This window comes from Anthonomus grandis, chromosome 13 (assembly GCF_022605725.1).
Source record: "Anthonomus grandis grandis chromosome 13, icAntGran1.3, whole genome shotgun sequence".
Classification (NCBI taxonomy): domain Eukaryota; kingdom Metazoa; phylum Arthropoda; class Insecta; order Coleoptera; family Curculionidae; genus Anthonomus; species Anthonomus grandis.
This window is the reverse complement of record NC_065558.1, coordinates 11,066,393-11,093,543: the sequence shown is the minus strand read 5'-3', so window position 1 is coordinate 11,093,543 and position 27,151 is coordinate 11,066,393. Positions and strand designations below refer to the sequence as shown.

Below are 27,151 nucleotides of genomic sequence, written 5' to 3'. Positions count from 1 at the left end.
ATGACGATCGGCATGTCAACATATTCATAATGTATTTGGTACGGTAAAGTACGGTAATAAATCCGTCACCGTTTAAATATCTTAAAAGAAATAAAATGCATTATTATTAAGCAACCACTCAAAAGTAATCGTCAAAACCGTTCGTGTTATTTCATCAGATAATGCGTCGCAGGTTTAATTTACCTGCTGCACTAAATCGACGATACTTCCCCGACTGGTTGTCATATCAACGACAGCTCAGATCTTCTTTTCTCACTTAAATGGCATGGATATTTGTAGGCTTAAGCACAAACCAGTTTAGTTATACCATGTTGGCTAATGGAGTGTATTAAATCTGTCTTCTTCAGTTGATATGACTAGGAATTTGTTGCGTTTAAATTTGCATTTTTTCACCCTATACAGTTTTTGATTACATCATTTGATCAAAGCAATGTCCTAGTTTTTTGTGATTTACAAGGTGAGACCCAATGTTATCTGTTACATTTACCTGATAACTTTAGAATTGTAATATTTTCACTGTCCCACCCTGTCCGGCCTCCCAATATTTGAAATTTGTCATGGCATTTACGGTCTTTTGACCATATCAGATTTGCTCTTATTTATGCGTGACAACATTTACGGAGGCCAGTGGAATTTTTGGTACATTTAACTGCGGGGTGCCGAATATAATTTATGGTTATTACTCTTCATGTTTACCTTTTCGTAGATATCACCTAGTTTTGGTTTTTCGAGAATTGTTGGTTCCGCTCGTTAAAAGAGTTCTGGCGGACAGGTGGAATGTCGAGTTTCACTTTTATGCAGGTATAATTTTTTAGGTGGTTAGAGAATTGTATTAAAATCTATGGAGAATTTTGACCTAATTACGAAACATATATCAAGAATAAATTAGTCAAGTTTCTTTTATTATATGGTCCATTATTGTAAGGCTCGTATTAATAGGTAAAATTTTAAGATAAACAGTTTCTCCAGCGAGTTTTTGTTTAACAATGTTGCTACTGCAATTAAATAACCTAACCTCGGCAACATTTACTTAGTTTGTATCTCATCTAAAGTAATTTATTTGATTATTGATTATCTGGCCAGCTTATCCAGTTTTCTGTTTAAAGTGTAGAAATATAATACTCTGGACTAGGTAAGGACAACCTGGACCAGAAATTGCGGATTGACTTAAAAGAACATACTTTTGCTCATTACTATTCCAAATTTTTTTGGTTAATTTTGTATAAGGACCATTACCAACCTATAAATATATTTTTCGGTAAAACAGAAACTCTTAAAGTTCACTATTTTTAGGATCAGCAGCGAGATCTCATTAACGTAACTATCCAATATTTTGTTAGAAAAGTCTCTGAGCTACCTAATAAACTTTAGTACAATAATTTAGTGACATTAAAACACACTAAACAAGACTAAAAATTAACCTCGCCGATCTTTTTTATGAAAAGAAGAGACTTAAGAACACATTAAGTTCTAGCGACTTTTATCTTAAATTTAAGAAACTAACAAAGCTGACCAAGACTTTCTGTAAGTAAATCCTATAACAAAAAGAAGCAGTGACAAATGAAGTGTTTATATTATAATAACTTAATTCACTAGAACCTATTCAGGGGCTATTCAATACCCTTTGAAAATTCAAAAATAACATTAACCAATATTTAGATTTAACTTTCTCTTTTATGCCTAAATATACATTACCGAAACGTTCACGCTGAAAACCTACCTAAACATTTTTTCCCTCTAAGGCCATACTTCCTTTGCACCAAACAAACCAGATCACCCCCTATAAAATATTATGCTACCCGTCACTATTTTAATAAACACGCTTTAATGGGGCGTGAAATAAACTATGATTTGTTTAAAAAACTCCCATATAAATGCCTTCGTCTGTTTTCTGTATGAATCGACACGTTGTCTTTCGCTCGCGCTACCCTTCATTACATCCAGTGGCTGTATTACTTCACAAATCACCACTTTGGGATGATGACAGGTTAATAGATTTTAAACCTTTTTTTATATTTGTTTATTTGGTTTATTTATTAGAAGTAGTAGTTCTGCCTTTCCATGTTTGTGTATTTTAACCATACATTCTTTATTCATCCAGTTCCTTTCTCTAGTTTTCTCTCTCTCCTCTAAAGCTTTCACTTTAATTTAAGGAATCTTGCCACGAAATGTAGATGTAAATCGAAGAAATGGGCTCTGGTACCCATTTAAGTTATGCCTAATAACCTAATATATATTTTTTTACCTAAAGTAAGTCATAAGAAATATAATATAAATTAGGTTTCAAAAATCAGGTTTCATATCCCTTTGAGTTATGCTATTAATTAAAAAAAATTTAAAATCTTTTAACTGCAGTCGGAAGAAAAATGACTCTGCACACGACTTATTAATAATTGCCCAAAGGCAATTTAACAGTTGACGCAATTATCCAATTGCCAAGAAGTGGCAATATGGTACTTATTTGTGACAAATTAAAAATAATTAAAAATATTAAATAATGTTTATAGAACAATGCACCCGTAAATCCTTATTGCAAAACAATTGGGTTTGGTGACAAAATCTTCAATATTTTTCAGCAACAAGATCGTTCAACCGTAATTTCCTTTAAGGGTTTTTTTATTAGCAAACATCCGATTGTACTTGCGGTTAACCATGGAGGACATTATACTACATATGTTGTGTAAGTTATATGTCTAAAATTAAACCTGAAAACCAAGTTTTTTTTAATAATTGCGAAGACTTTTCTCCATTCAAGCTTATCTGTAACCGTTCCTGAATTAAATTAATAACTTTCTTAATAAAAACAAAGAACTGTTACGATAATAAAAAAGCCGTGTCCAATGTCAGTTTTAAACAAGTCAAACCGAACATCCCATCGGAGGTGACAATCTTAAGTGAACCAACTTATTAACTTTTTCTATACTATATTCCATGGCTTGTCTACAGATGAATAACTCCGCCGCAACTGTCTGCGGTTTCAGATTCATTCATAAATATAAAAATTCATTCTTAGCTTTAGCCAAAATATGCTTAGTCATATACCTACCTGAAGCTTTTTCGGCTCTTTGGTTTAAGACAAAAAGTTCTATGGTTTCCGACGTCAAAAAAAAACAGGGCCGCATTAAAATTTTTATTTATTAAAAGAAGCAACGGTCATAATCATTATGATAAGATAGGGACCGATACCTTCCCTGTAAAATATAGGCAGCAGATCTACGGCAAAATCGTTACGTAACAAATCGATTAGTCGAGCCGGTGTGGGTCGACCAATAAAAAAAACGTCGGTTTCGGCTCTTAAGGAAGGCGAAATCTCATCTAAACACCTTAACTACCGAATTACCCCAAGAACTTTATGCTAATGGAATAACTTTGCTCAGTCATCTGCGTGAGGGCGGCTAAGTCATTTGTGTAATAAATCAGCCCTTCATCTTCGGAGACAAATTAGTTTTTTTTTTGAAGTTGCGGTGCATCCGCTTTTGAACTGGCAGCAGTTACTTGACGAGAAAACTATTCCGCAGATGAGTTTTCTTTTTTGCAATATGAGTAATATGTACGCTTGGTTGTAATTGCGTGGTCTCATCTTCCTTATTATTAAAGATGTAATCTTGTGGTTTTATTGAGCCTCTGTCATTAAACTTTTAGTATTGGTAACGAAAATAATCTACCTTCTTTTGTGCTGATATTCAAGGTGGTATTGAGGTTAATGTAGATACTTTGCAATTACAACCAAAATATACATGGATGTACATGAATATGTAGAAAAACCATCTGTTATCTAATTCAAATAAAGAATTGAGCAAAAAATACAAAAACGTTAAACGAAAATAAGCAGCTTATTCCCGTCCCTCTCCCTTCTTATTCGCTTGCGTATAAGGGACCTTATCAAAATTCAATTTTAATACCCATACCCCAATTCGCCTACCAGCCAGGGTAGGTTCACGTTTTTATTAAAATTTTATTCTATTCCCTAACAGAATGTTTGCATTTGCTCGGGTGCTATCAAACCCAACAAAAAAGTATTACTGTCGGGGCAATTCATGTGCCTTGGCCCGTGAAATCGCGCGCCGTAGAACGAGGGATAAGCCCCTTGCGACATATTAGCCGCATGTCATATTGTTTACATTATCTCCTTATTGTGTTATAGTACCAGTTGGATGGAGATGTCATGGACCCCAGGTTTAATAGTTTCACGACCAATATAGCCATTATTGAGACAGACAGCTTATATTCATTTTTTAATGGATAAATGTGAAAAAGATACACGTAAGCCTATATATGGAAAATACTGGAACTGCCTAACAAGATTTTATAGGACAATATTGCCTGTTGGATCTTCAGAAAGCAAAACCTGATTTAGAAGTATTAATTTTAACTGGTTACGATAATTACCATAAAATAAGTAAAACTTGCTTATTTAAATAGGCACTAACATTAAAATTAGAATTATTTTAAAAAAAAGCTTTGACATCCATTTAAGTTATGCATTTTTTCACAGAAAGTTATATTTAAACTGAATATAATTTACTGTAACTTTTGGTTAGATGTATGGAATTTTTTGGCTTAAGTTGTTAGTTTAGTGGTAAAAGTTATAAATTACATATAAGCTTATGAGCAAAAGTAGAATCCGTAAAACTAAGTTTAATTTAAATTGCACATTTGATTTGATTTCAGAGGTTAAAGTTCCTTCAACCATTGACCATTGCAAAAATTTTTAAATTTCTCCAATTATAATAATAATTTTTATTAATTACATTATAAAACAAAAAATGACAAAGTGACAAAATCAGTAATACAAGTTACATCCAGGATATAATTAAGTCCATATTAGCTAGTACTTTTCAAAAATACACTTATATAAAATTAATAAAGCAATCATTGCAGGTATTTTAAATTATTGAATTAATTAAAGCATCTCTGCCCTTTAAAAATATCCAATCTTTAGTTTTAGTTTTCAAACGGTTCTAATTTTCTACTCGCTTAAAGTGCTCAGGAAGTATATTATATAATTTAAAAAAAAAAATATATATATATATCAAACTTCTTTGGCCATAAGTCTTATTAGTTGTTGTATATGCTGAGGTATGTCTTCTTGTGTAGATATTTTGGCACATTTCTAACCAAATTTTTAATATGTTTTAGTATTTCAGGGACAGTATAACTGACGCAGATCTAAGGTTTTGTTTGGGAAAAAAAATTGTTTAATGGATACATTTTATATTTTTTGAAAATAATTTGTAACAATAATTTTTGCATAGTCTTTAATTTTCTTAAATAATTTTCAGAGAATATGCCTCAACCTAAAATGTAAAATTTTCAGTTTGGTCTAAGGTTTACAAAGCCTTTAAGGTAAATGAATTTTGGAAGAACTTCACTGGTTTTCTAATTATTTTTAAGCTTTCAACTTTAATTTTAAGATGTCTGACAGATGACGTTGACATAAAACAATAACTGTGGTACACCAAACTTGACAGTTCTACTCTATTTGTTCCAAACTGACAAATTGTTCAATAAATCGAATATTTTATCCCATAAACTGTAGCTTTACGTTTATTAAGAAGTATGTTATGGAAGAGTGTATCAAATGCTTTAAAAAGATCCACAAACAGACATACATAAGATAAATTATAAATTGAATTACATCCTGTGTAGTTATGCTTTATTACACAAAAATATTTTATTGATTTACATACTTCCTTAATAAAAATAGATTATCTCTAATGGGATTTTTTAACAGCCTATAAGAATAATTGTTAATTAAATAGCTTTTAGGTTTGTAAATAGACAAGCGCTAAAAAATCTTTAAGTTTTTTTTACAATTTCAAATGATTTAAAAAGTATCGACAAATTTTTATGCATAATTTAAATGGATACTCAGCCCACCTTCTTAAAATCGTATTATATTCGAGAAATATGTATGTAGCATGAAAATTTAAATTGTCGTTACCTTCAAAAGTTACTTTACTTGTAAAAAAAGTTTAATTCTAGATTACCGGGTTCCCCTATTTACCTAGAAATAAAAAAAATATTCCATGCTTTCTGCATTAATTTTAGAAAAAATTGTTTTAATTTAACAAGAAAAAGCATAAAGGTCATACTTTTCCAGACATCTTTAAAAAATTTAGATTTAGGTATTCTTGACAGATATTCTTGGACTGGGTTGGGTTTTATTATAAGACAGATATGCTGTTTTTTAAATAAATTAATTGTATCACAATAAAAAAAATCATATACCCTATATCAAATTACGAAACTGTTTTACCACTAACCAATTTTATTTTTACAAATTTTTATAGAATATATTCTATAAGACGAAAAGAACTATCTTTAAAGTACTTTAAATTAAATATAAGGAAAAATTGCTATCAAATCAAGTTTATTAATTTTAATTCCTAATTTAAAAAGAATGTTTTATAACCTTAAAATATATTTAGATAAAATAAAATTAGTGCAGTTTTATAGCAGTGCATAACTTAAATGGCTTCAAAAGCCAGTTTTTTTAAAAACAGTCCTTATAAGCTTTATGACAATTTACGTTACCTATAAAGCAAATTGCTAGATAAATATGACAATTTTGTATAAAACGGCGTCAAGCTTAGTTAAGCTTGCTCGATAGCGTGTTACATTTATCGCACTAGTTTTCATAATAAATGGATTTCAATTCGCGACATGACATTAGCCGCTCAACATATTCATGAAGTTATCTATTCATATACGTTTTATTTATTTAAATATTTCTGGGTGCGAAATATTAACAGCAGTTACTTAATTGTTAAACAATAAATTTGAATATTTTAAAGAATAAACGTGACATTGAGCTTTTTAATGTCTGCATATGTTTAAAATACTAATATAGATATGCTGGCGTTGCTGGTTAAAAAATAAAATTATGGTTTGAATAAAAAAATATTACGATGTAATAAAAAGCATCTTAAACTGAACGGAAATCAAACATGCGATTTAAAAAAAATATACATCAGATGTAACACCAAACAATCAAGTTTTAACATAATCATAAAACTGGGCCTCTGTTGAAAAATCAACTAGTCAAATAAATGGACTTTAAACTCGACATAGGTGGCTAATAGTGTTTGTTAACATTTTAATTATTTTATTTCATCCTGGATAATTATTTGGAGAATCGAATACGCTTCGCTGGAAAATAATATTGTGTTTAAAAATAAACGGTGCTCAAGAATGTTTTGTATTTTGGTCCGGCCGGATATAAATTCGGTATTTGGATTTTTAATCCAGAAAGCAGATTTATGCTGATGTCAGGAATAAATCAGAATCAGAGCACTGGATTAATTTTACTGAAATTGCAACGATACTTTGGAAAATTGTGATATGTTTTAGTATTCAGGGGATATTACATGGCGTTTACCTTTTAATTGGTGAAGCTTAGCTCGGTGCAAAGTTATCTTGACAAATGGTGAAGGCGTCTTAGTTCCTTCCAATCTCAATAATTTTTTTAGTATAAATAGTATAATATATACATTATCGTATATTATCGATGATAATTTAATAGTTAGTATATATTTATTAATAATTATTTATCTCTAAGATAAATTTCCATTTTCCATAAATAAGTCTCTATAATTTCATTTATTTTTTATATGTAGAATTACAAATTACTTTTTTTAAGTGCTGCCTGTAACTTATAATAATAATAATAAAATACAGATGCCGTAAAAATTCAGTAGTTAATAAAAGGTAATGCATAACTTAAATAGATACCAGCCCCACTTGTTTATAATAAGGTTTGAGAGCCTTATAATATTGCTTTAGTAGAAAGAATTGTAAGAGCATAAGGTGACATTGACTTTTGTTGAATGATTGTAAAATAGGTGCAGTTTTCGTAATTGTTTAGCAAGGGAAAGTTTCAGCTTTGTAATGTAATTCTTCTTATTCGCTGCTTAAAAAATATATTTTGGTCATTTCAGGCAATTGGTCTGAAGAAATCAAGAGTCCCGAAAGAATACCAGAATGCAATAAGTATTAGGTATTAATAGGTAATAATTATATTAGTTACGCCTTGGTATTGTATTTGATTTTTAACTGCCTAAATGAAACTGACATATTCGGCCATTCGAGGCAGTAGGTGACCGATAAAGCCATTCTTCTCAATATTTATGAAATAGACCAGTATACTGCTTTATTTTTAGAGGTTTTTGAATTTGATATAAAAATAATAATAAAATAGTGGAAGCATCTATAAAGAAATTTATTTGTTTATCCAGGCAGATGAAGTAGGATTGGTTGATTTTTTTATTTAGTTTAACAATGTCAACTTTAATTTTTCGCAGTTAGTTGACGAATCTTTCAAAATACTTATGATATATTTTAAAAAAATTAAAGTAATTTTCTGTTTTCCTGTTTAAATTCGATGCGAATAATATTTTTTATTATTTCAATTTATTATTTTAAACTATTGGTCTTTTTGTTTCAGATAGTCCACGCTTGTTTTTAAGTAAACATTTGAGCGTATATTGACAAAAATGTAAATGCGCATAGTTTTAAGAACAAGAAAAAGACTATCAGATAAATTTTTGCTAAATATTAATCAAGGTAAAAATGTTCAAAAAAGGTCCCTTCTAAACGAGAATATCCCTTTAAATAATGACTTTATATACCTCAAAATGGGATAAATTACTTAAAATAAAATCTCGACTTTTCTTCTCGAGTCATTAAAATTTGATGAAAATTTTGAAAAAAAAAGAAATCAGACTCTAGGCAGAAAAGTTGAAAAAATGTTCATCATCTTCGTTTGGTTATTGTTTATGGCTTCAGGCTTAGTTTGTCTTTGTATTTTGAAATGGGAAACTTTCTTTTATTAGACGATTCTGAAGTAGGTGCAAGTTTCAAATTCGTTTAGGAAAAGTTATAGCTTACAGGAAAAATTTTCTAAGAAACTGTATAGTATACTCTAAGTTTAACTAAAAAACAAAGGTAACAGCGAGAAATATAAGAAGACAGAAAAAAGTTAAGAGAAATAAGAGGAAACAATCTATAGTATATTATGAGAAGAACTTAAATATTATAGGAAGTAAAGGAAGTGAAGATAATGAAGAAAAATTGATTTTAATTGAAGTTACGTTCTCACTTTAAGACGTATAGTCATAATATTTGTTAAATGTTTCATGACTTTGTTAGAAAACCCGCAGCTATAATATATAGAGTACCCTGAAATTGCCAATGTATTATTTATAGTATATTTAGTATTAATTATTAATTTTTACAGTAAATTTAAATTTTTTTATGTAGCTTAGTTTTGGTTTCCAAATTACACTTTTCTTTAAAGTGCTGCGTACAACTTATATTATTAATAACCAATAAAAATGCTCTACAAATCCACTAGTTAATAAAAAGTTATGCATAACTTAAACGGAAACAACCTCACTTCTTTATAATTCGGTTTCTGAGCTTTATAATATTGATTTAGTAGAAGGAATTGCAAAAGAATAAGGTAATACCTTCTTTTGCAAGACAATTCTAGAATAAGAACAATTTTTAAGGAAAATGTATCCAAGAAGCCCTATATTAAAAAACTTAAAATTTGGCTAAGAAAGAAAGGTAATAAGGAGAAACAGGAAAACGATTACATAGAAGGGATCTTAAGTCTTAAGCAGCACTGACCTAAAGAACAGATTTTGCAGAAACTCATTACTTTATTACATATAAAAAGATATTAGGACCAATTAGGGAATCAGTAGGTTGTGGACAAGCTAAAGAAATAACGACATACTACAAACAATCAAAAAAAGGAAGATTGCTGTAAAGAAAAGGGACGAAAAGGTCTTTACCATATTATAAGAAGTAAAATATTATAAGAGGTCAAAGAATAAAGATTTGAAAATTGATTTTTAAGTTACATTTTCACTTAACATATCAGATCACAATATTTTCCAAATGTTTTAGGATTTGTTAAGCAACCCGCAGCTAGGATTTCGTTTTTGACCATTTTCTTTATTTTTCACATTTAGTTTTTTAAGGCTTTTAATTAAAATTAAGTTTGTAAGCCATAAATCAGATAGATTTGCTTTAAAAGAGAAATGTTCTGACTTTAAGGCATCAAAACTGAAAAATGTACTTGCCTATTCTCGAGTTAAAAAGTTCGTTGAAATTTTCACTCTTACAGTTAACATTTTAATTATTTTATTTTATCTCAAATAATTAATTGGAAAATCGAATATGCTTCGAATATTCTGGAAAATAACTGAGTATTTAAAAATAAACAGTGGTTAGAAAGGTTTTTTTTTATTTTGGTCCGGCTGGATATAAATTCAGTATTTGAATTTTTAATCCAGTAAGAAGATTTATGTTGATTTTCAAGAATAAATTAAAAACAGAGTACTAGATTAATGTAACCAGAATTGCAGCGATAATTTGGACAATTATAACCGAATGAACTGAATAACTAAACATTGTAAATGCCTAGAACTCTAGTATTCAGAGGATATTTTATGGGATTTACCTTTTAATTGGTAAAGTTTAGGTTGGTGCTTAAATATCTTGACAAATGGTGAAGGCATTTTATTTTTTTCTCATCATAATAAACTTATTTCGTTTTACATACCATTTAGTTTAAACAAAATATATAGAATTCCATAAATTTGAAAAATAAATATTTATTATTAATTAATATTCTTTGAGATACATCTTGATTTTCCATAAACAGGTTTGACAAGCATTTTTAACTTCATTTATTTTTTATATGTTACTTAATTCTGGTTTTCAAATTGCATTTTTTAAAGGCTGCGTGTAACTTATAATAATATTAATACATATAAAATTCTGTACAACTTAACTAGTTAATAAAAACCTATGCATAACTTAAATGGATAATAATTCCACCTCTTTATAATTACGTTTATATGCAGTATAAACAAGCAATTAAAAGTAGAAAATACTGCTGGAAAACAGTTATGAGAAAAGAGAGAAAAAGAAGATTTATACCATAAAATAAGAAGACGTAAAATATTATAACAGGTAAAAGGAGTAGAAGGAATGAAGTAAAATTCATTTTAAATTACGTTTTTACTTTAAGATGTAGAATCGCAATATTTTCAGCATGTATTATCATCGATCAAGTATTTCATTATTTTTAACATCTAGTTTCTCTAGGAATTATTTAAGTTTGATGTTGTAAGCCATAAATCAGATTTATTTGCCTTAAGAGAGAAATGTTTTGATACGAGGATAATAAATTTGAAATATTTCATTAATTGTTGTGGAATTAGTGTCTGTTTCACAAAATTTCCAAGATTATTATTTAAGGAGTATTAACGGCTTTGTAAGTTCCAATAGAAAAGATCTCCTAGGTATTCTAAGAGCTACAAATTTCTAACTTTAGGTGTTATTGGTGCTATAGGTGAATACTATTTGTTTGAAGACTTTTTGCCGCATTAATAAGGTAAGAATTGCCTACTAATGATTAATTATTATCTTCAAAACTCGAATTTTGTTGATCCAAAATTACCCGAAAATACCATCCCGAACCGTTTAGTTCCATATTTGAAATAGTCGCTACGCCTCTGATAACTACCTGAACAGATTCCTTCGGCATGCCAAGTTTATTATATTTATCGCTATAAGTAACGTTCGCGAGATTCATAACCGTTTAGGTCTACTTGAAAAAAGTCGACTCGGTAGTCTAATTGATGATGGATGGCTGTCGCGCAAGAACAAAGAACCATAATTTGCTGTCAATTTCTGGATATATTGACGTCAATAATTATGCGGCGGTCGCTTTGATCCCGCCACATTTCGCCTCTTCTTATGCGCAGAATTCCGGAATGCTTTTTATTAAATAATAATTCCTCAATGTTGTCATTTGAAGACCGGTGGTCTGATATTGTGTGTGTGCAACGGCTTTCGGTCGCGCGGTTTACTTTTTCTTCGCCATCTTTCGACCTTGGAAATCACCCAGATGGTATGATAACTTTATAATCATCATTTTAACATAATTAAATAGGTGGTGAAAAAAACATAAATGATAAATTGAAACAGTAATGCCACAAACGACAAAAGCCAATGATATCTCGTCCCGCCTTTTAAGCACGCACATTAAAATTCGCAAATTTCAATTTAAAGTCTCGCTTCAAATGAATCGTGTCAAAATTCCCGCTTCATCCTTGCGGAATCGGGGGGAGATTCCGGATGAGCAACGAAGACTGCGCTCCTTTACGTCTCCTCCTCCTCCCTCTCTTTTTCCCCTATGTGATCAACGTAACGCAAATACCAGTTGGAAAAATCAAATTTCAAAGCGAACGATTAATTGCCAACCTTATTATTACATACGGTGTATATATGACCAACGGGCATGTCGATGGGGCCTGTGATGTTCTTTAACACAACTCGTTTTACCCCCTTTTTAACCCTTTGCTTCGGTTCTTTACGCTTGGCCTGCCAACACAGACGCCCCTCTTAATGAGATTATTATAGGCGGAGGGTTGGAATTACAAAATGGCGACTTTATTAATATCTACGAATTAAAATTCAGACACCATTATTAATTTGTATGCTATATTGGAATTCTTTGAACGGAGAGAAAGTCGTCGTGGAGAGGATTGAACTTGTTGGAATAATTACGGAGCAATGAATCGTTTTTTCATTTATTTTTTTGCTTCATGAAAAATATTTAGAAGTTTGGAACGTAGCGTTTAGAGTGAATAATTTTTATTATATAGATGGCGGCATGATTAAGCCCTTACAGTTCCCAGTCTTGTTAATAAAAACTTAACTAGAGCATCTAAAAGTCTCATCGCTATCAGCTTGTAAATAAATTGTATATAAAAATCACTAGAATAATTTTTTTTACTGCTGCGTCCACGGAAAATGGTAGTGTAGCGATTTCTAGTGTATCGGAGATCAACTGAAATATTCATACTCGTATATTTCCTAAAATACCCAAATATTGTTGCTGTAAACATTAACATAACAAACATATTTTAAAAAGAAAATTAGTTTTTGAGTAAATATTTTTTACTGGTTTGGCTTACTACTTGGAATCGAAACCTTAAGTGTACATCCAGAATCAAAAAGTATTAAAAAAAGGAATTCTTAAGGTAATTTTAGTGTTTCTTTCAGGTAATCTTAAGCATTAAGTGAAATCTCATTTTATAGTGATTAAAGAGAGTAATAGACTCAACTGCCTGGAAGAATATTTTAATGTCTTCCAGGCATTCAATCATCTCATAATAAGCAAAGAGAAAATCAGGCTGCAACTCAACTCCTGGTCTCAAGGTCTCTTGTCTTTGTTGAGTAACTCTAGTGCATTAAACTCTCAGACAGAAATAAAAGAAAGTAGCAGTCACTACTTTAGTTGCCTGGAAGAATAATTTAATTTTTTCCAGAAAATTAGTGAGTGAGATTAATCATCTCATAATAAGTAAAAAAAGAAATTGACTTAATGCCTAGAAAAGAAGTTTAATTTAAAGCAGATAGTATAATATACTCCACTGCCTTGAAGAATATCTTAATTAGTCCTAGGTAGTTCAGTGAATTTAATCATCTTACAATGAATTAGAAAAAAAAATCCCATATAAAAAATAAGTTGATATAACAGTTGATATAGGAAAAAAGTAAAAATATTAATACCCTCACTGCTTGAAATCTTAACAGGATCTTAAGTGTACATTTAAAATTAAGAAATATAAAAAGAAAATTTATTTTTTAAAGGCAAATTTGCCTTTCTTTTAAGTGATCTTTAGCATTAAGTAAATTCAGTTTGAGAGTAATGAAATTTCATAGTGATCAAAAAGTAATAGATCCGATTTCTTCCAAGCGGTTGAGTGAATTCAATCAGCTCTATAATAAATTAATATTTAGTATTATGCGGTTCAGCTGTAAACACATTCAGCTTAAGGTAAGCCAAAAAATTATCTGAAACCTAAAAATCTCACACTCCAACATCTTCCACAGATTGCAGATCTTAAGGGGGAAATGTTGGTTTGGAAACATTGTAGATATAAGTAGATCATTTCATTCGCTGATGTTAATAAACATGTCTTATTTTTTTAAAGTACTCTCTACTAAGCGCTCTTGAATTTTTTGTTATAGTTAATCATTAAAAATTCAATAAATTTTCTTCTTGGTGCAATTAAAGGAATTCAATCAGTTGTTAGTGAGCACAAAGTGTAATAGACTTGACTGCCTAGACGAATCATTTACTTACTCTCAGGCAGTTGTAAGAAATTAATTCATTTAAGAAATGAGCTCAACTGCCTGGAAGAATATTTTGATTTCTTTCATGCAGTTGAGAGAATTTTAGCACCTCATAAAGAACAAAAAGTAAATTAGGCTGCAACTCAACATCCCGAAAGATTTTTTACTACAAAAAAAAAACTTCCAGGCAATTGAATGATTTTATTCGTTGGAAAATTATCTAAATTTCTTCCAGGCAGTTGGGTAAGTTCAGTCATCTCACAATGATAAAAGAGAAAAATCGACTCAACTGCCTGAAAGAATTATTCCAATAATTGAGACTGAACCAGAGAATAGTACAACATCTTGAATTGTTTTAGATACTTAAATTTCGAAATCAATATAATCAATCAATTTCGATCTTTCTCGTAAGTTTCTTTACTTGTGTATTGGATTTTAGATGCTGATCAATATGAATACCTAAATATTTCATGGTGCTTGTTTCTGGAATATTTATTGATTGATTTATTTATAAAGGACTTAATTCTGGTAAGTTTTTTTTGTATGTAATAAAATTTCTGTATTTTATTTTATCAACATTAAGTGATAATTTGTTTACTCAAAACCAAATTGATATTTTTAAAAAGGCTCTTTCTGCTTTAGTTTTTAGATCGTTCCAAGTTTTTTCTATATAAAGTATTCCGGTGTCATTTGCGTACTTAATTTTTTTTATAATAGATAAATGTAAAAGACTGTAACACATAATATTTTGTTAAAAACTTTACAATCCTTCTTTTAATAATTTTTAAGATAATTAATAATTTTTTAGATTTGATATGAAAGACACCAGTCTGTAATTATAATTTTAAGTGGTTCTGGTAATGTACCACTACTAAAACAAAGCTAGATAATAATATGGCAAATGGGTACAAAAAAGAAGTCCATTTTTCTCAAAGAGACCTCTTGATAATAAAAATTTAGAAATTAGAGGGACACAAAGTCAATGGTCTCAAAAGATGTTTAATTTTTAGAAAATGATTACACGTGTTTCGCCCTAAGGCATCGTCAGATCTAAAAGAAAACAGAAAGCAACCCTAGTATAAAAACAACAATGCAAAGACACAAATTACAATATAGAGATTTGACTTACCGGTAAAGCTATTGGATTAACACCACAAACATTCAAGTTAAAACAAAAATAAATACATACAAAATAAAAATAATGCTGACGTTTACATTCATTCCGGTGTCAAAACTAAATAAAATAAAAGAAAACAAAACAAGCAGAGTGAGGTTAAGTTGAACGGGAGAACGGAAATAAAGCAAAAAATAAAATGAAAAATAAAAAGTGAAATATGACTTGATCGAGAAATGAACCAGCGACCATCGGGTTCGTAGGCAAGCGCTTAACTTACGTGCTCTCCAGTTCGTGATAAATATTGTTAAAAATTAAATGCGGTTCGAAGGTAAAAACATCATTCACCCAAGACAGTACAGGACTCCTTTTTGCCCTTGTGATCTCCATCTTCTCTAATAAGTCAAGCTTCTTTCCCTTGGGGCACTCATGAAAGATTGTTACATCTTCCAGGATGGAAGGAAAGTGTTTTGAGGACAATAAATGACTTGCAAAAGCCGATTTAGTCACGGTGATTTCGGTATCTTTGTGTTTATTATATTCTCTTAAGTGTTCCTGCACTCTCGTTTTTATTTTCCTTCCAGACTGCCCAATGTAAACGGCATTACATTCCCCGCATTTAAGTGAGTAAACTCCCGATTGGGTTAAGGGTTCTCTTTTATCTTTAATGTTTACGAGCTTTTTAAATAATGTATTGGAAGTTTTGAATTACACCTGGTAAGTTTTAATTTTTTGCAGTACTTCGGTTTTTACTCCATAACTGCTCAACAATTAGGCAATTAAGTAAATTCAACCCATCCACATAAAGCATAAAAAGAATCATCAGCTGCAACTCAACTCGCTAAACAGTTTTTTGCTTTTGTTGAGGAACTTGATTGATTTCATTGAATTCTTAGATAGAAATAATAGATTGCAACAGTCGCCAGTTTAGTTGCCTAAAAGAATCGTTTAAGTTATTTTAGGCAGTTAAGTGAATTCAGTCATTTCTTAGTGATCATAAAGAGAGAACTGCCAGTGAATTCAATTATTCAATCGTGAATTCAATCACATTTCAATAAGCCAAGAGAGAAATAGACTCATTTACCTGGAAGAATATTTGAATTTTGTCTAGACCTTTGAGGAATTCAATCAGTTCTTAGTAAGCAAAGAGTGTAATAGACGCAACTCCCTAAAAGAATATTTTAATTTCTTCCAGGAAGTTAAGTTGATGTCAACATACTCCTCTCGGATCACCAACAATCTTAAAACTTAAGTTCTTTTTTAAATATACCTCAAAAACCTTTGATGTCAAACATTTTGATTTTTTATTTTATGACACAAAATTTTTCACACGCGTGCTGAAATGTTTCTACAACATCGTATGAGAATCATAGCAGCAGTGTTTTTCAAAATCAGCGCTAGAATGTACGATAAATGTCCAAAACATTGTGACCAAGAAATACAGTTTGAAAACTTAAGAGCAAAGTACAACGAATCACATTTTAAGACAATGTGAAATCAAAGAATTGCAGACCTTTATCATTAGATTAACAGCAGGAGTAATCTGATCGAAAACGTTCTCCAATTAACTGAAAACATCTGCAAATTCAGGCAAAAATCAACATAGAAATACGATAGCTAAAAAAAAAAGTTCTTCAAGGGTGTTAATATATATACTCCATTTAGAGTTGTTACATGAATTTAAACTGGTATTGACAAAGTACAAACAAAATATAGAACAACATTTTCAGATAATCTATCAACTTTGAAAAAAATTAACTCAACTGCCTGTAAGAATAGTTTAATTTCGTCCAGGCAATGGAGGGAATTCAGTTAGTTTTCAGTAAGCAAAAAGTGTCATAGACTCAACTGCCTGGAAGAATATTTTAATCACTTTCAGGTAGTTGCGTGAATCCCGGTAAGATGTTTGATTTTGTTGAAGAAGTTGAGTGCATTGAACTGTTAGACAGAACAAAAGATTGTAATTGTCACCACTTTAGTTACCTGGAAGAATTATTTAATTTCTTCCAGGCAGTTGAGAGAATTCAACCATTTCACAAAGAACAAAAAGAATCAGGCTGCAACTTAACTCCCTGGAAGGTGACAGGCTTAATTTTAAGGAAAGTGAAGCTGAAGACACGACGCAGAACATTTATTATTTATAATATGAACGGAATCAAAAACAGAACAAATGAAAAATCGTTAAATACCTTTTTTTTTTTAATTTATCAATAACGTGTTTTTACTTAATAAGTAAAATACGGGATATTTTTCAATACCTCTGACTGCCCTAGCTGGAAAACACTTTTATAGATTCCTTGGAAATAAGGTAAGTTATCCTATAAATTTACTATAGGATAATATGCCTTAATACTTTCTTTATTAATTATTAAATTTAATGATTTTTCAATAAAAATTTTAAATATACTATTTTTGAGTTTTTTGAAAATTTTTGAGTACGTAAAAATTCCAACTTCTATATTGTTTTTGGTTTAAATAAACCCTCGTTGCAAATTTCTAATATTTGCTGTTACTTACTAGTAACTTCTTTATCCTTTGAATTAATTACTCATATTATACGTAAGAACGTAACCAAGTGATATTTAAAATATATATTTTAATACGCAGCTATTAAAAACTAAATTAAAATCAGAATTTTTATGATATAATGCATAACTTAAATGAATATGACACGTTTTTTTAAAATAGAATCGATAAATTAAGGTCTACAACAATGTCTATTTATCTATATATCTATTATAATAGGGCTTAATAGAATTAAATTTTTTAAAGCATGCTCTTTATATTTAAATTGCATTTATTTTGTTTAAAAGGGAACAAAAAATACTAAATAAAATCGGTGATTATATCTTCGTTAAATTATTATAATTTGCCCGAATATTAACCGGCTGAATGAATAAAAAACTTAATAAATACTTTTGTTAATATTTTATTGCTTATAAAAAATAATGAAAGATTTTTATAGAGAAAAAAAAATAAAAAAATTATAAATATTCAAAAAAGGTTTTTTTTTCTAGAAATTTAGATTTTTTTTTAAATTCTTGTTTCAGAGAGTGTAGAAAATAAACTATAACCAACGTTTCTCTCCCTTAAAATATGCACGTTAACTAATATTACCAAATATAATAATGAGATATATTAAATAATAAAAAATGTTAGAAGCTAATTTTGTATTTAATTTTACTAGTTGAAGAAATAATGAAATAAATATATTTTCCTGAAGCAAATATTTTGGTAGGTTCCTCAACTGCCTGGAATAAGAAAACATTTTTTATCTAACTAGTATCAGTAACAACACTTTTAGTAGTGTTATTTGGGTTTGACTCTATTTGAATATAAAAGCATGAAATGGTGTATCAGCTCGATCTGCAGAACTCCCAGTATTACCATTTAATTAATCTTATCTTTAGCCAGGAATAGCCTAATCTCGAAAATTTCTTCAATTAAAACAAGAAATCCCAAAGCACTAAGTTCAAAGGCAACAGCAAAGCAAAAGGTTACCACCATTCCGTGTTCGCAAATCAGCCGATATCATTGAAGAATTATGGCAACGTGCCCGCGATTCATTTTATAAAACGTGATATCAGATGACACTAATAAACTCCACACAAGAATGAAAGTTCATGGAATTGTATCTAACGTTACCGATCTTATATTCCTACTCTGCCAGTAATTTTCATATTCAATTGCGGAAATATGAACGATAAAACAAAGAGTTATGTTCACGATTGAGGCTCGGGATTTATCAAAAAATCAGATGTAACTTAATACGCTCCGTCCATAAATGCGATCTACTACGGATAACATTCACGTACACCTGGGCGGGTTATTCTTTCTTTTAAATATTCTAAACATTATGCTTCGTCTTCCTTAATATGAATATTATTTAATCAGAGATGGTATCTACTTTCAGATTAATAGTGTTGACGGCGAGACAAAAAGGCCAGTTAAGGCCGGTTTGGGTCAAAAGATTTTTCAACGAGTTAATGGTAGGCCATTCAGGTGATGGTTTGTTATGATCATTAAGTTTCTTCGCTTTATTATGTTGGTATGAATTATAACGAGAAGGTTTAGGATTTGGTGGATGTTTGACTTAAATCATTATTTTTTACGAAGGGTTTTTTAAAATTTATTGCACCTTTAAACAAATTTTTTATAAAAAATTTATGTGACGCTTTTCCAGATGTATCTACCTCGATTATATTGACATAAAAATATATAATTAGAAAAAAAAAACTAATCCTTTAAATATTTAATTATCAATGTCATACTCTAATCATCCTAGGGATTTAATCATAGTAGTAGGCATATTTTTAAAAGAAACGAATGGTTAATCAAGAGATTTATAAGAAATATTCTATTCAGATGATATCTGAATATTCAAAGAGTAAGCCAAGAATACAATAAATATAAGCAAATATTTGTTAAAAATATTACGAGAATATAAAAAAAAAAAAAAATTACAGATCAAAGTTTTAGCACTTTGTTTTTGAAAAACTATTATTTTCTTTATATAACGAAAATTGAACAAAAAATACATTATACGAGAGTTACATAAATAGTTCTAATAAAAAATCTTAATTCCTAAAAAAATTAACGTAAAGTGCCATAATTGATTTCGAAATAAAAGATTGCTTCAAAAATATTTCTAGTATAAAGTTTAAAAAAAAAAAGGACGAAGAAGTAAGAGAGCTCTATAAAGAAATCTTACATTTTTGTATTATTGCAAAATATGTATACCAAAAAACAGTCTTTTATTTTATTTCAAAGATCAGCTTTAAGCACAATTGACAACAAATGGTGGCGCCCAACATGAAGATTTTAATAAACAAAAGCATTATGGGTAATAATTTTTATTAACTTTACTTTCAAATTATAAATATTAATTTCTTTTATAAAATTTATTATTCGATCCAAAGCTAATAAATAGCACAAAACTATTGTAAAATAAGCAGAAAATGGTTAAAATATTATTTTTCAGCTTAAAAAAACTAATAAAAAATAGAGGGGTAGTGAAAATGGTAATAATTAAATATTATTTAAGATTGACACTCAATTATTATAAAAATATTTTTTACTCAGGTTTTTTATTATTTCGTCCTAAAATTTAAACCTGTATAATTATTAAGCAATATTAGATTTATTTATATATACATAAATATATTTTAAGTTTAATTACCTTATAATTTTCTCTCAATTTTCTTCTTAAATAATAAAAAATATGTATAAATAAACAGTTGTAATAAAGATTAAAATATATTATTTATCACAGTCGTAATAAATTAAATTTATTTGTTTTTATTCGAAAATTTTTTAGAATATATTTTTTTAAAAGATATCATTATTCTTAAAAAATATTGATCATAACCGAAACTTGTCAAAATAAATACTTAATTCTTAAATTAAAATTGCAATATTTTTTTTATTTTTTTTATGTAAACTGATTTTAAATTAAATATATAAATAATCTAGATAATTGCATTTTATTTATAAATTAAGGCTAAAATGTAATCTTTTTTTACAGTTTAAGTTTTTTTTTTCAAATTTCTGCCCTACTTCATTATGCCATATTAAAAAATTTTTCTTGCCAAATGTAAAGCATAAACAGTAATCTGAAACAAGATATTAAAATAAAAGAAATAGAAGAGAAGAAAAAAAAATTAAAACCTAAATTTTTATAAGAAAAATCTTTTTGTGAATATCTAGTTTTTGTTTTTTTTGTTTATAAAAATATGCCTTTATTTTTTATTGGCCTTAAAGTATTAACAATTGTATTTATTAAATTTTTTATTCATTCAGCCGGTTAATATTCGGGCAAATTGTAATAATTTAACGAAGATTTAATCACCGATGTTATTTAGTATCTTGTTCCCTACGAAACAAAATAAGAGCAATTTAAATATACAGGGCATGCTTTAAAGTATTTGATCCTACTAGGTCCTATTAGATAAATAGACATGGTCGTAGACCTTAATTTATCGATTCTATTTTGAAAAAGGTGTCATATCCATTTAAGTTATGCATTGTATAATAAAAATACTAATTTTAATTTAGCTTTTAATACCTGCCTATTAAAATATATATTTTAAATATCACTTGGTTACGTTCTTACGTATAACATAAGTAATAAATTAGGAGAATAAAGATGTTACTCTTATATGGTAGCATCTCATTTTAAAAACATACTAACTTCTGTATTTGGGTTTTTATAAAAAAATCTAAAAATATTAAATATAATAAAAAACTAACTTAACTTTACTTATTACTAATTTACATTTAGCAGAAAACTGCTTTTATATTAAACCTATACATAGTTCAGGTAATTATAATTTATTTATAAGTTTAGACTTAAAAATAAATTAGTTATTTTTATATTTTTATTTTTTTCAATTTTCATCTTACTTCATTAATCTTGTCAAATCTAAACTCATATAAAAAACCTCAATTTTTATATAAAATTTTTTTTATTCTATATTCATAATTTAAAAAATTTTTTTTTTATAAAAATTACCATAACTTTTTGCTTGGCAATAGAGGATAGAAAAGGATAAAAACTATAAATAGATCATAAAAAATCTTTTTTATTTATTATCATTATTATTATATTAAACCAGTTGCATTTATTTTTACCCTAATATACTATTTTTATTTTAATTAAATTGTTTCCAAAAAAGTAAAATTTTAATTTTAAAAAACAATAAGATTAAAATATTGATTTTTCTAACGCAAAAACCATTAAGATGGGAAAAAATACATATATTAATATAAAATATATTGTTAATGTATATCAAAAATTATAAAACTAATAAACATTAAAAAAAATAAGGATAAAAATAATATTACTTAATTAAACAGGTTTAAATATTAAAGAATAAATAATAAAAACCTGAGTTAATAATATTCTCAAAATAATTAAGTGTCCATATTTATTAATAATTCATTATTAGCAGTTTTTACTACCTCTCTACTTTATTAAGTTTAATAGTCTCTCTTATAAAAAAATATTTTAACTATTTTTTTATAATCGTTTTGTTTATATTTTGCACCTACAATAAATTTCAAATTGCAATAATTAGCATTAATTGCATTAATTTTTTTTTAAAGACTTTATAAGAAAAATTGGCAATTAAAGAAAATTTAAAAAAAAACTAATAAAAAATTATCACTTTTATTCATTGAAATTTTAGGAACTCACGTTGGGCGCCACTATTTATTGACAATAGGAGTTATTGAAATAATATAAAAAAGTGTATTTTGTAATATATTTTATAGGTTTGGCTTTATTTAATTTTTAGTAAGTTTATCTTTCCTGCATCTATAGTATTTTATAGTTCAATAAAATCAAGTATTAAATCAATAATAAATGCCATTAATTTATTACCAAAATAATCATACATAAAAATCTAAAATTTCATATATTTTAACAATAACATTTTGCATGATGTTATATTTTGTTTATAATTAACGGATTAAACTATTTTTTTCATGTGCAGGACTTAAGAAAAGTTTTAATCCTAATGTTATTTTTTAGTTAAAAATATTGCCTCAATTTTTATTTAACAAATTTTTAACTTCAATATTTATAATTTTTAATATCTTTTTTTGTTAAAATTTGTTATATTTACTATTGCTGTTATTTATGTAATGACAATAATACATTAACAAAATCTTAAATCAGTTTTAAATAACAAAAATGCATTTATCGATTTCGCTGAATAAAACACAGGTTTGTTTCGAAAAATTAAGTAGACAAACAATGTTTGCATAGTCGCCTATTTTGCTAAATCTAATTTCGTTTAATATACTTTTGGAAAATAAAAATAAAGACGTTTATTATTATTATCAATATTCGAATGCCCTAACAGGTAAGTCTAAGACTTACCGTTAGCAGAAGCAGTAGGAAAACCAGTAGAAGCGACGGTAGCAGCACCAGCAGTAGCAACAGTAGTAACACCACCCGCGGAAGAAGCATTATTTTCTTCATCCTCCAAAAGCCGGATAGGCCTTGCTTGTTTTCTTCGCGACATGGTTTTGTCACTGCACAAAAACACGCTTTTTTTCCACCACTGTCACGGTCCTGATGGATGATCACCACTCAACATATCGCACTCATGATCAGTTATGATTTTCGGTGATTGCCAAAAACGGGGGAGCATAAATGCGACGACCTCGACGGCGCGGCGTCGCGATGCTGTCTAATCTAACGCCGTCACGAATGGTGGGGACTACTCGGGTTAAGGGCGGCGCGACCGAACAACCCTCGTGCTACGTCGGCACCGTTCGGCGTCTCGACGTATTGCAATTTTTTTTTTGTTTTTTTGATAGGGTAAGATCATTCAGTTCCCCCCTCGTTATTATCACTGCAAAAGTCTTTTTTTTTCAGGTGGTTGTTTTGTTTTTGTTTTTAAATAGTCCAGACCCGTGGGGGATGAAAAATTCGTGGGGCCCTTGCTTGCGATTCTCTCGGCGTGCGGTGTTTGACTAAGTGATATTCTCAGGCCGGCCCAATAAGCACCGCCCCTCTCGGATTACCTGGGAAGGGGGGCCCCGTGGACTGGCTCATTCAAAGCGAGAATTGCTTACCGCTCGATTCATAAATCACTGATATTTTCAGGTTTTATTTCTCGAGTGCGGATTAGACGGCCCAACAATAACACCTTCGCTTCACTATCGACGACGTTGTAAATATTGGTCCTTCGAGTCGGGACGGACTGGTCCGGTTTTCGATCTTTTCACTTTCATTGGCCATTATTTAAATTAATTATTCGGCCAAATTGTAATAATTTAACGAAGGTTCAATCACCGATTTTATTTGGTATTTTTTAATCCGCTGTTAAATAAAATAATAGCAATTTAAATATATCGCTCAATCATTTAGAGTACTCACACATTAAGTCATTATTCTAACTATCTAGAAGTTTGCTATAACCAACAACGTCAAAGTTCTTTATGTATACTATATTAATTTTAAAAACGTATCATACTCATTTAAGTTATGCATTGTATAATTGAAGGTCAAATTTAGTTTAGTTTTGAAATATTTTTTTTGTAGTGACCCAAATAAATTTTAGGATCGAACCCAATGTTATACCTTGCTTGGCTAAAATATAAAAAAAACGCCAGTTTTTCGCCAAATGTCTTGATACTAGACTAGGCTGGATTTCACGGCTTTGGTATATAACAAATGATATTTTGAGCGCCATTGACATGGTAAAAATTAAAATTTTATAACTTTAAGATTACACTAAAGCCTTTCATTATAGCTTATAATTTATAAGAGGCAATTTGTTCTTATGTAGGATTTAAAAGAAATGCTATTCAATTTTTTTAACATTATTTGACAGGAAACATTCAGTGTGTTAGGATTGATGGAATATTATCTAGTTCCCTGTATATTTCCTTATGGGATGGTTGTAATGCGTTTCTGTACGTCATATATATACACCAAAAACTAATAAAGTAATAAAAACATGAAAAATTTACTGAGCGCAGGATGAGCGGATGATACGCAAGTAGGATAATAATTGTTTTTGACAAGTCTAGTTCATGAGACGCTTTAATTTATTAACACAGATTCCAAAAACGTAAGATTTATTTTCCTACAGCTTTCTCTTTATTTAAATCCCAGCAAGTCTTGTTTGTTCCTAATATTTGGTTCTTAATATGATGTGCAAATTATAAAAAATCAAACTACTTTTACGATGACGTATATTTAGAAATGAAGGAAATCACATATCCCATTGTATCCAGAAAGCTTATCTTAGACTTTTTATACAGCAATTGACAAAATCTATCGCATGCATTAAAAATATGCATCCTCTTATTCTGTCTGTATTCGATTATAGAGATCTCATTTATAGAAACTGCTTGACACAAATATAAAAAAATCAAATATAAAAAGTTCAAAACCCCTGTGTATGGTATATGTACGGAATTAGTAAACATAAAAAAATTTAAGTAGGACCCTGCCACAAATAATTTAAAATGGAAACCAGGTGGACAGTGCAGTGTGCATCTTTTCATAATAGGTTATTATTTTATGAGATATATATCTTTACAACAAAATTAATTATAGATCACATACATATATAATCATGTATTTTGTGTATTTAATTATAAATGGAGTTTTTCTCATAAGTTTTTAAAGCTTTACAACTCTATTCCCAATTGTTTCAAAATGTTGGAGCTACAAATCTTAAAACATGAAACTTTTGATTATCATTTCTAGCTGGAGAATTGGATAAAAAAATTAAAAATATGCCTATATGTAATTAACTTAAGTAATTAAAATAAGCCCTATTCTATTTATCCTTTTTAAAATGAGTCTGTTATTTGTGCTTTTTTTTGCTTATATATTGTATATAATTCAATTAAAGTCACATGGAAAAAGTCTTTAGTATTATTAAGGTATACTATGGATTTCTAGGGTTAAGTAAAGCATCGAGTAAGTCGATAAAATTATATGTATAGGTTATGTATATCTGTTCATCTATTCCACATCTGACTTTGATTCTTTTCACAATAGTACAATTTTATTTAGGAAATACGACAATATTAACTTTTTTTCCAAGCATGGTATGTTCGACAGTACCAAAGGCCTTTTTAGGTAAGTATGGGTAACATTTTAATTAAAAAAGGTGTGGTATCCATTCACGTTATGCATGCTATAATATAGAGTTAAATTATTATTTACTTTTTAATAACTGCAGAATAAAATATATTTTTTTAACAATAATAATAAAGAGTTTAAACTAACAAGATACCGTCATCAATTCACTGAAAGTAAAAAGTACTTTTATAGGAATCTAGAAAGTCCAACCTCAAAAACTAAAATCATCCCTTTACTTAAACAAGCAATAAAAGAGTTTTGGTCAGGAACATGGTCAAAATCTTTTCAATATAATGATGTTGCTAAATGGATAGAAGTAGAAAATATCAACAGACTCATAAGAATATAAATGACTTCACATAGAATGTACTACTTTGGTTGGTTTTTTCTTGGACGTCGTTCAGAAATGTGCAAAAATAAATACAATCTCTAAAAAAGTACTTTTACAAAAACAGTCACACATACTTCAATACAATAGCCGAAAGAGATGTAAACATGACACCTCTGAATCTCAGTGATAAAAACTACTTACCTTTCTTTAATTTAAAAACTGACATCGAAAAAAAACCTCAACTGCTGTCCAAAGAGCTACATGGTGGGTTTCAAAATGACTTAAACAGGGATAGTATTGACAAGTCGGATTCTGTGCACTGGAAAAAGATTGAAAGTATCTTTGCTGAAGCCGAATATGCTGGGTATCCAAAATAATGTAATCAATACCAAAAATATCAAAATTATATACTGAAGCAACAGATAAAGACTGGAAAATGTAGAAAGTGCAACATCCAAACTGAAACCATAGAACATATTACATCTGGATGCACAAAATTAGCAAACACAAAATACTCTTGGAAAGGCATAAGAAAGTGGCTGCAATTGCTTACCCTGAGCTACTAAATACACACAAGTTTAATTATAAGGCCGATATTCCATACTACAAGTTAAATTCACCATCATTCATTGAAAATAAGAAAATCGGCTGCCTTCGACGTATTTCAAATTTTTTTTTCAAGATTTTTTATTCTTAGATTTTTCCAAGATTTGCCTCCTTTTAATTCTTTCTACATAGATTCCAGAGAAAGAAACTTTAAACGACCGCAAATTTAAAATTTGAAAATATAAGATGTTCGCATAAAAGAGCTTTTGAAGTAAGTGAATATCGCTGTGCGTAAATTAAATTTAGTTAGGAATATGCTTTTTTTTAAATACATATTATTATTATAAAATAAATGTAGTAAATTTGAGAACTATAAATAGAAAACATA

General features: G+C 28.9%; 1 protein-coding gene across 4 annotated transcripts in view; it reads right to left on the bottom strand.

Moving 5' to 3' along the window:
• The window catches only part of LOC126743789 (homeotic protein spalt-major-like), a 179,236-nt gene extending 155,484 nt beyond the window's left edge, over positions 1–23,752 (bottom strand). For 2 of the 4 annotated variants that reach the window (XM_050451009.1, XM_050451010.1), the window contains exon 1: positions 23,160–23,750. In XM_050451009.1, the coding sequence (XP_050306966.1) occupies positions 23,160–23,304 (145 nt within the window). In that variant the 5' untranslated portion in view covers positions 23,305–23,750. Of the gene's footprint in view, positions 1–15,292; positions 15,361–23,159 lie in introns of those variants that run through there. The other 2 variants (XM_050451013.1, XM_050451012.1) reach the window with 2 other exon arrangements.
• Between the last annotated feature and the right edge of the window lie 3,399 nt (positions 23,753–27,151).